Source organism: Myotis lucifugus, unplaced genomic scaffold (genome assembly GCF_000147115.1).
Source record: "Myotis lucifugus unplaced genomic scaffold, Myoluc2.0 scaffold_10, whole genome shotgun sequence".
Taxonomy (NCBI): domain Eukaryota; kingdom Metazoa; phylum Chordata; class Mammalia; order Chiroptera; family Vespertilionidae; genus Myotis; species Myotis lucifugus.
This window is the reverse complement of record NW_005871058.1, coordinates 8643634-8653998: the sequence shown is the minus strand read 5'-3', so window position 1 is coordinate 8653998 and position 10365 is coordinate 8643634. Positions and strand designations below refer to the sequence as shown.

The window sequence follows — 10365 nt, the reverse complement described above, 5'->3', positions numbered from 1 at the left end:
AGCTGACAGTCGTATGGGTATTCCCTTGTAGGTAACTGAGTTTCTTTCTCTTGCTGCTTTTAAGATTCTCTTTGTCTTTTGCTCTTGGCATTTTAATGATGATGTGTCTTGGTGTGGTCCTCTTTGGATTCCTTTTGTTTGGGGTTCTCTGCGCTTCCTGGACATGTAAGTCTATTTCTTTCACCAGGTAGAGGAAGTTTTCTGTCATTATTTCTTCAAATAGGTTTTCAATATCTTGCTCTCTCTCTTCTCCTGGCACCCCTATAATTTGGATGTTGGTACGCTTGAAGCTGTCCCAGAGGCTCCTTACACTATCTTCATATTTTTGGATTCTTTTTTCATTTTGCTTTTCCGGTTGGGTGTTTTTTGCTTCTTCGTATTTCAAATCCTTGACTTGATTCTTGCAATCTTCTAGTCTGCTGTTGGAACTCTGCATAATATCCTTTATTTCAGTCAGTGTATGCTTAATTTCTAGTTGGTCCTTTATCATAACCTCGAGGGTCTCACTAGATTTCTTGAGGGTCTCACTACATTTATCGGCGGTTTCTAGAAAGTTCTTGAAAAACCTTAAAAGTGTGGTTTTGAACTCTATATCCAGTCGTTTGCTTTCCTCCATTTCTGTCATTTGTGACCTGTTTCTTTGTCTCCGCATTTTGGCTGCTTTCCTGTGTTGATAGAGTGGCTTTCTGTGCTAGGTGTCCTATAGGGCCCAGTGGCTCAGCCTCCCCAATTACCTGAGGTAGACACTCTTGGTGCACCCCTTTGTGGGCTTTGTGCACAGTCTTGTTGCAGTTAAGCCTTGATTGTTGTAGGTATCACTGGGAGGAATTGACCTCCAGGCTAATTGGCTGTGAGAGTCAGCTGTGTCTATGGTGGGAGAACTTCTGTGCTGAAGACACCCTTATGAGGCAAGACTTGCTTCAGTGGGGCTTTGGTGCTCAGAGTCTGCCCCCTGAGTGTGTCCCTTATGGATCTGAGGAGTTGTAATTGGATGGTCCCACTCTGACCACTGAGTACACTGGCTCTTGGATCTAAGGAGGTGCTAATTTAGCCTCTGCCTGAGGCTACCCAGCAGGAGCTACGAAGAGATCTGCAGATTCCCCTTCCTTGTTTGCAGTTTGGAGGTGCCCAAATGAGGCCCAGCTGTGAAGCAATGCAAGCTGCGGTGGGGCCTTGGGCCTTCTCTTGGAAGTTCTGGGTCTGTCTGGCCCAGCTGCAGTTTGTTAGGTAATTTTCAGATTGCAAAGGGCCAGGGCATTCATATGCAAAAGCCTCTGCTGCAGCTTGGGTGGGGTGGGGTCTCAGGGAATCAACAGGGCAGAGCAAGTAGCTATGGCTGATCCTCAGCCCTGCCCTAAGGGGCCCCGCGTCTCAGTGTCCCGGTAATCGCTGCAAGCACCCCCGAGAGAAAGCCGCCCTCGAGTTCCGAGTTCTGCCCGCTGCCAGACAGTCCAGTCTCTCCCTGCATGAGTCTGGGTCCCCAGAGACTCACCCGGAACTGGAGTTCAGAGCAGTTGGGGGCTTGTGATTCCCTCCCGATTAAAAAAGACAGCCATGTCCTCAGTTGCCAGCCCTTGTCGCGTGCACCTCTGTACCTCTACACTTTACTTCCGCACCTCCTGAGTCTCAGTGTGCTTTTTTCTTTCCTTCTAGTTGTAGAATTTCCACTCAGCCAGCCTTCCTGTGGTTCTGGATGATGTCCATTTTGTCTTTTAGTTGTATTTTTGAATTTGTTGTGGGAGGCAGCAATTTCTGGTGTTTACCTATGCCGCCATCTTGGTTTTCTCTCATTTTGAGTTTATTTTTGTGTATGGTGTAAGTTGGTGGTCTAGTTTCATTTTGCATATATCTGTCCAATTTTCCCAACACCATGTCATAGCAGCACAATTTATCATAGCTAAGATTTGGAAACAGCCTAAGTGTCCATCAGCAGATGAGAGGATTAAAAACCTGTGGTACATCTACACAATGGAATACTAGGCTGCAGTAAAAAAGAAGGAATTCTTACCATTTGCAACAGCATGGATGGAACTGGAGAGCATTATGCTAAGCAAAATAAGCCATTCAAAGAAAGATAAACATCACATGATCTCACTCATTTGTGGAATATAATGAACAACATAAACTGATAAACAAAAACAGATCCAGAGACAGAGAAGCATCAATCAGACTGTCAAACCTCAGAGGGAAGGCAGGGGAGAGTGGGGGTAAGGGAGAGATCAACTAAAGGACTTGTATGCATGCAAATAAACCTAACCAATGGACACAGACACCAGGGGGGTGAGAGCATGAGTGGGGGAGTAGGGGAGCAATGCAGGGATAAGGACACATATGTAATACTTTAATCAATAAAGAAAAAAAAAGAGTCCACAATGAGACTGGGGACTCATGGGTGTTCACAGCTTTTCTCCCATGTTGCAACACACTTGGAAGAAGGCAGCCTGGTTCTCTTTTTCTCCCTTGAGACTTTGTCTCTCTTCTCCTTTCTGAAGGTGCTATCCCCAAGCCTACAAGATCAGGGGCACTGATCTCTTTTCCCTTAGATTGTCAAGTAAGAAAATTACAACAGCCAATTCAATAACAGCCATCTGGTGTGAATGAATCAAAATTAAACTTATTCTTTTTATCAAAAGGGAGGGATACAATATTGTTTTTGGTGTGGTGCAGAATTTTAATAATTAGTTTATGTGTGCTATGAGATAAAAAAGGTTGAAAATTGCTGGTCTAAAACAAAGTGCAGAAATTTGAAATATTCGATTCAACAACAATATATGAGGTAATATTTTCCTTTCAATTTTTTTTAAATGTATAGTGAACATTTCTCAATTTCCTTTGGTTGTTTTATGCCCCGTATTAAAGAAAACATGAGTATAAAAGGACTTTTCTTTTCTTTTCTTTTTTTTGGGGGTAGGGGGAACGGCATGCCCAATTATTTTATTTTATTTTTTACTTTTTAAAATGTATCTTTATTGCTGAAAGTAATACAGATGTGCCATCCCCACCCCCCTCTGACTTCTTCTTTCCTGCTAACAGCTTTTAGTGGTTAACTCCACCCCTCACCCTTTTAATGATTTCCCTTTGGGGGTTGACTCCACCTCCATTATGCAGCCTTCTGTTTTTTTGTGGAGGCGAGATGAATTTTAGAATTCTTAGTGGCCTTCCTCTTTAGGAGAACATTTCTAGGGAATAATACAAGAAGATTTAGAAATCATAAGACTGGAATGGACAAACTCAGAATGGTGCCACATGAAAACTCTGCATCTCCTGGTAAAAGCTTCTTATTTATTCTACATTTTTTTCTGTAATGGAGTATGACATTATCCTAATATTCAATGGGTCTGATTTAATAGTGATTGGCATGAGGAATGGGAAAAGGGCATTAAGTTCATAAGGCACCACTTGTTTGCCATGGATCCTAAATTTAAGACATGCAATAAGGATTCGATTTGCCATCAGTTTTGAAAAATTGCTGAGGTGAAATTAAGAATTGAAATTAACTGAACTGCATTAAGTATAAAGACAATAATTGTTAGAGAAGATAGAACATATAGGAATATTAATTGAAAGTTGATTACCTAGAAGAAATTTAGAATAACACCCTTAGTATTGAAATCTAGTTTATGATTTAAATGGATGTTAAACACACTTAGAATTTTTACTTTTTAAATTTTTTATTGAAGCACAACATGTCACATGGAAGCACAAGTCATCAGTGCAAAGTTCAGTGACTTATCACTAAGTGCTCCTGTATGGTTAGGACAGCATTTTTACTTTTAAATTAGTTTTAGGTTAATGTAGAAAGAAGAAATGAAAAGTGCTAACAGCTTTAAAGAGCATTTTATGCTACATCTGGAGATAAGACCCAGTATTTTGGTTTTTCCAATATAAACATTGTTACTTTATTCCATCAATGTATTGTTCGGCTACTATTTAGCAGGCACCGTGCCGGGTACCAGTGAAATTATGGTGAACCTGATAGAAATAATCTATGTCCTCATGGAATTTACCGTCTAACAATGTGGATCAGGTAGGCTTGGAGAGGGAAGCATTAGTTGAATAGTGCTCTGTGCCCTCAGGGAGAATGGCCCACTTCTAAGTTCCATTAATGCTTTTTCAATTTTCCAGGTTTTAAGGCTGCTCTTGCTATTATGTTTCCACCCCAAGTTTTCCCCTAGGTTGCCTATAAACATGAACATTTTCAAAGCAATTTCACTGAGACTATATGATCCTGGGTATGATTTTTTTTTTCTGTCTGTCTTGCCATTTAGAATGAATGGAAGGTTGTCTGTCTCGGTGTGACCTTCTTTGTTCATCTCAAACCTCTGAAGCCATCTGCCTTCTCCAAAGTCTCTTTGAGGGAAGACTATACTTTTGCCCTCTTTCTTTTTTTTCTCAGACTCTAGAAGATGTTTTGTCCACTTGAGTCCCTTCATTATTGCTGTGGTTTCCGTTCTTAGTGCCTGTTTGATCACTGGTTCTCTTGGTGAGTACTTTGTCAAATCTACTTGCAGCCTTAGCCCACTCTGACAAAAATCATTGAAAAGCAAAAAATTCTCCTGAAGACCAAATAGCATCTGAAAACATACTTCATGGTTTCAAAGGCTCAGATATTAAATGCACAAAATAAGAACCTAACAAAAAAAATCAACAAAATAATAACAGTTTCCCTCCCCCCCCCCAAAAAAATAAACTCTCACAGGAAAAAGAAATACACTTTACTTAAAGATTTGAAATAATGTCTAGCTAAAAAATAGGGAACAATACAGAGGAGACACCTCAGATTTACTGGAATAAAAATATGTTGGAACACTTTAATAAATTCAAATGCCAAAACTTATTTGAAACTGTGTTGATGGAGGCAAAATCATGAGGTGGTAGCTGCAACACTTGGAAGGAGTGTAAGGGAGAGGGGATTAATTTTAAAATAGAAGATAATAGAAAAGTATCTCCACCCCAACTTCCATTTAAATAAATATAGTTCTGTCAGATTTCAACTAGTATTTTTTAAATGTATAGTATTTTACATATATATGAAATAGGTGTAAAATTCCTTGTAACTGGTCTTTTCATCCTTACCATCAGCCTTCCTTCTCTTGATCTTGGGATGTTGGAGAAACTTATGTAGCTCATCCCTTTAAAATTTTGTACTATCTTATTTAAACAGTAAACGCTCCATGAAGATGATATAAATTGACATTATAAAGACTATCACCCATAACGGAAAGATATTACACAGCATTGTGTTGGTTAGCTCTACTGACTTATCCCACTGCTCAATTTGAAGCCTGTGATACCGATATTTGTATTTGAATTCCTATGAAATTGCATTTTCCTATTGTACCATGAATAGGTCCAGGAATGTTTCTCAAACCTGGGTTTGGAAAATAAGTAGGTAATCTAAAGAATAATAACTTTCTGCTTGCTTTTTGGATCTTGACCAATTGCTGCCTTTACCCTCTGTTACAGGAACCGATAAGGAGCTGAGACTAGCGGCTGGTGAAGACAAGTGCTCTGGGAGAGTGGAGGTGAAGGTCCAGGAGGAGTGGGGAACGGTGTGCAATAATGGCTGGGGCATGGACGAGGTCTCTGTGATTTGTAGGCAGCTAGGATGTCCAACCTTCATCCAAGCCACTGGGTGGACTAATTCCAGTGGGGGCTCTGGACGCATCTGGATGGATCATGTTTCTTGTCGAGGCAACGAATCAGCTATCTGGAACTGCAAACATGATGGATGGGGAAAACATAATAACTGCACTCACCAACAGGATGCTGGCGTAACCTGCTCAGGTAAGACCTGCATAAGTCAAACTCTGGACATGAAATGCTTTGGGGGGCGGGGAGGAAATAGGAGCTCGTTTTTTGTAAGTAATCAAGCCCATGTATAAAATTACCAAATCCATTGCTAAAAGACCAGAAAAACACATGGCAATGCCCATATTAAAAAATAAATCAAAAGAGATTCTGACTACTTCTATCAATGAGGAAGTGACTGGCTTCAATTTTATATTCATATTCCTACTATAATCTTCTATTTCTACATTTTAAAAACATCATTTCTAAGGTAATTCCTTGTCCCCTTTCCCAGTGACATGCTGCTTTCATGCATTGACCCAGAAATTATTACCTTTTTGTCCACTAACTGGTAATCAACTTACTGAGTCAATAAACAAATATCCTTAGTACTAATCCTTCTTTATGGAGGAAGAATTTATCACAAATTATAACTGTTTTTCCCAGTATACAATGTTATTCATTTTATTTATGTGATGGTCTTAATTTGTAAAACATTTAATAAGTTTTATCTCAGTTGACTTTACAATCACTCAGAAAATCATGTGTCAGACCTTCCTGCTGACAAGTCCTAAAGTCAAGTTTACGACCCAGTTTCAGATTCCTGGGCTGCTCGTTTCTCCTTGCTCACTTACTTCACTGACCTTTATGCAGCCTTCTCAGCTCCCAGCCTCTTTCTTAGAGGCCATCTCCTCCATAGGACTGATTTTAGAAAGAACTAATTTCCCTTCACCCAGGCAATGTGGGGTAATGGGAGCAACACAGGCTAGTATCTAGAAAAAAGCTGGACTAAATTCCAACTCCGCCCCTCATTAATACTATTATTTTGAGCAAGTTATTAAATCTTTCTAAACTTCAGTTCCTGAAGACTCAATGGTAGAATACATTAAAAAGTTATTGATGCAGTATGTACGTAATAGGTGTTAAAAACTAAAAGCACCCAGCCAATGTGGCTCAGTGGTTGAGGGTCAACCCATCAACCAAAAAGTCACTGGTTCGATTCCCAGTCAGGGCACATGCCCGGGTTTGATCCCCTGTAGGGGGCATGTGGGAGGCAGCTCATTGATGTTTCTATCTCTCTATTCCCTCTCCCTTCCTCTCTCTCTAAAATTAATAAAAATATTTTTTAAATTAAAAATAATTAAGTTAGTTTCTTCATGGCTCACTGCTCCTCATTACCTTGGTAACTCAGTTCTCTTTTCTTTCTTCCTCCTCCCATTCTCCCCATTCCTCTTCCATCACTTCCTCTTCCCTCCTCTCCTCTTCCTCCTCCTTCTTGTCTTTTTTGTTAATCATTATTCAGCGAAAAGCAATAGTACCATGTACATCAAACATCTACAGCAAAGTTGAAAGTCATAATAAATCCTGCCAGGCTCTCATCATAATTATTGCTATCTCTAAAGTTGACTTTTTAAGCTAAGAAACAGCAGGTAGTACTTTTAACTCTTGTTTTCTTTTTCTTTCTTTTTTTTTTATGCCTCAGGATGGAATTATTTAAACTTGCTTTTACAACTTTACACATTTAATGCTCCTATAGGAATTCATAGCCACTCAATTTACTAGTTTCAGAGTCTGCATTTCTGAGATTCTCCACCCTGATTAATGCTCTATCCTCAGAGCCTCTGCCTCTTGGGAGATTTTTATTGTCATCACATGCACAGAGTAAATATAGCATAACAGTAGGGAGAATGGACTCCGGTGCCACACTGCTTTTCCCTCCCACATCCTAGGTGTTTCACCCTGTGCCAATTATTTAACCTCAGTTTGCTTATCTGTAAAGTAGGGATAGTGGTTTTAGCACATGATGATTAAAGTTGTGAAGACTAAAGAAGAGAACATAGCTGATACACTGGGAACTGCATATGCATATTTTGATTGTGAGCTATTATTATTAATTGTCCATAATTCTAAAATCTTGTTAAGTGTAGGTCTTTGCCTGGAGTTTAGAGCTTTTAAAATTGAATGGCTTTTTTCAAAAGTGGTTCCTAAACAATTTGTTCAAAAACAAATAGTTTTTGTCCTTCATGTTTCCCAAAATTTCATCTCGAATGTCCTTTTCTCTGGTATTTTGTCCTCATAGACAATCTAATGGAAAGTAGATTTTTCTTAATAGAGAAAATTTTCTTAATAAAAGAACTTTTTTTTTTGCTAAAAGTCGTATCAGATGCTTTAGGGATGGGAAAAAAACCAACAAACAAAAATACACTTTTGGTTTAAACAGGAAATTGGTAAGAAATGAATTGTTTTAATTGATTTTTCCGTCAATCCTATATAATAAAAGTATAATATGCAAATTGTCCCCTCAACCGGGATTTTGACCAGGGGGCGGGGCTGGCTGGCCAACCTCAGGAAGGGAGGCCCCAGCCAGCAGCTGGCAGCCACTAGGGACCCTACTTGTGCATGAATTTCGTGCACTGGGCCCCTAGTATTTAATAATTTGGCATACAACAGTGTGTTCTTGAAAACTATTATGCATGCTTATGCATTGTATTTTTTTTCTGTTTTCTAATTTCAAGTTCAACTAAAGCTCATTATTCATGCTCTGAATTGTTTATGATAAGGAAATATTAAAATAAAGATTTTAAATGTTCAACAAATTACCAGTTAGTCATTTTAACTATTTTGCTGTATGACCAATTTTATTTTTTTCTAGTTTTTTAAAAAATAAATACTTTAAGACTCAATTTTATCTATTTCTACATAAAAGAGTATTCTGATCTCGTAAAAGAAGCAAACAAAGTAAAACAGAAAATAAATGTAATCTGTAAAACATTTTCCTTGGTAAGTAGATACAGATAAAAGTCCTCATTTTTAGTTTGTTTTTAAAAGATTAAATATTCCAAGATGTGAAGATGGGCAGCATTCAAAATGAGGCACTATTTTAAAGAAAGCATGAAATCCTAAGTGTCCTGAGGAATCTTATTTTCTAAAATTACTTCTGAGTGAATATCACTTTGAACTCCGGTCTTTTCTCCATTCTAGATGGGTCCAATTTGGAGATGAGGCTGATGAATGGAGGAAACAGGTGCTCAGGAAGAATAGAGGTCAAATTCCAAGGACAGTGGGGAACAGTGTGTGATGACAACTTCAACATGGATCAGGCGTCTGTGGTTTGTAAACAACTTGAATGTGGAAGTGCTGTCAGTTTCTCTGGTTCAGCTAATTTTGGAGAAGGTTCTGGACCAATCTGGTTTGATGATCTCGTATGCCATGGAAATGAGTCAGCTATCTGGCACTGCAAGCACCAAGGATGGGGAAAGCATAATTGTGATCATGCTGAGGATGCTGGAGTGATTTGCTTGGGTAAGGACTGATCAGGGTTTGTTCTGTTCTCAAGAGAGGACAAAAAAAAAAAGAAAAAAGGGAGGAAAAAGGAGGACATGGGTAAGAATCTTAAAAGTCTGAACTCGTACTGCATGTCGCTTTATTTTTGCCTAATTTCAGATTCCAGTTCTAATACTTGTGGAGTTTTTACGGTAACTGAAATTAAGATAGATTAGGAGGGAGGAAAAATAGTGAAATTGAGATTCAAGTAATGAGGATTGAAGGAGTTGTTTAAGCAATAGTTCAATCCAAAAAAAAAAAGCAAGAAAGAAAAAGAAGAAGAAATGGCTTAACTAGCGAGTTTTGCTTTCTGTATGAGTTTAAAATCAAATCACACCCCCCTCCTTCTTATCATTCTCTAACTACAAACGGGAGTCCCCTCTTCAGCCACACTAACCCACCCCTTCCCAAACTATCATTTTAAATTTACAGAATCAAGTGATTAAACAAAATTGCTCATTTCCTATTCAAATCTCATTTATGCTACTACTCTGGTATGAATAGGATGAGCAGGTACTGTGTCTGTCTACAGACTTTCATGTTCCATACTTGACCAGGGGAGGGGGCAATGGATTTGGATATGCAGGGATGACATTCTCCCTTTTTCACTTGAGTTCTTAGTTTGAAGAAGATCTAGTATGTCATGAACCCCAAGGAACATTTAGGAAAACATAGTTAGAGTAAAAATATCTCTGTATTTACCAGCCATTTGGGGGTGGGGGTGGGTAGGGGACGAAGGAAACTCAATTCAAACTCATTTTAAAATAAGAAAACACTGACTCTGAAAACTAGAGATTTCAGGAAGTACATGACTGAATTCAAGCACTTAAGCAATGCGATCAGGGTTCTGACTCTTTTTATTTCTTGAATTGGCTTTTTTTTCTTGTTGAACAACGGACCATCTATAGTATGAACCACAAAGAATGGGATTCCTACATAAAATATGGATTTTGTTAGCTGAAGAAAATGAAAGGGATGAGGGGGGGGGAGGGTAGGAAAAAACACCATCTTTACCTTCCATTTTCTTTTACCTATCAAAATGTCCCCAATCAGCACATTTTTCTCCATGTTTTATATATGCTGAGGAATCATAATAAAAAGTGGTGTGGGAACAAAAAATAAAAATGCCAGAAGAAAAACCCCAAATATTTATTAATAGAGGGCCGGGGCACAAAAATTTGTGCACTCGGGGGGGGAAAGGGGGGCCCTCAGCCCGGCCTGTGCCCTCTCGCAGTCTGGGAGTCTGGGACC

General features: G+C 39.0%; 1 protein-coding gene across 1 annotated transcript in view; it reads left to right on the top strand.

Moving 5' to 3' along the window:
* The first annotated feature begins 3127 nt into the window (after positions 1-3127).
* Positions 3128-10365, top strand: part of CD163 (CD163 molecule) — a 27930-nt gene continuing 20692 nt past the window's right edge. The window contains exons 1-4 of the mRNA XM_006084199.3: positions 3128-3267; positions 4397-4483; positions 5467-5787; positions 8773-9093. Coding sequence (XP_006084261.1) covers positions 3222-3267; positions 4397-4483; positions 5467-5787; positions 8773-9093 — 775 coding nt within the window. The 5' untranslated portion in view covers positions 3128-3221. The remainder of the gene's footprint in view (positions 3268-4396; positions 4484-5466; positions 5788-8772; positions 9094-10365) is intronic.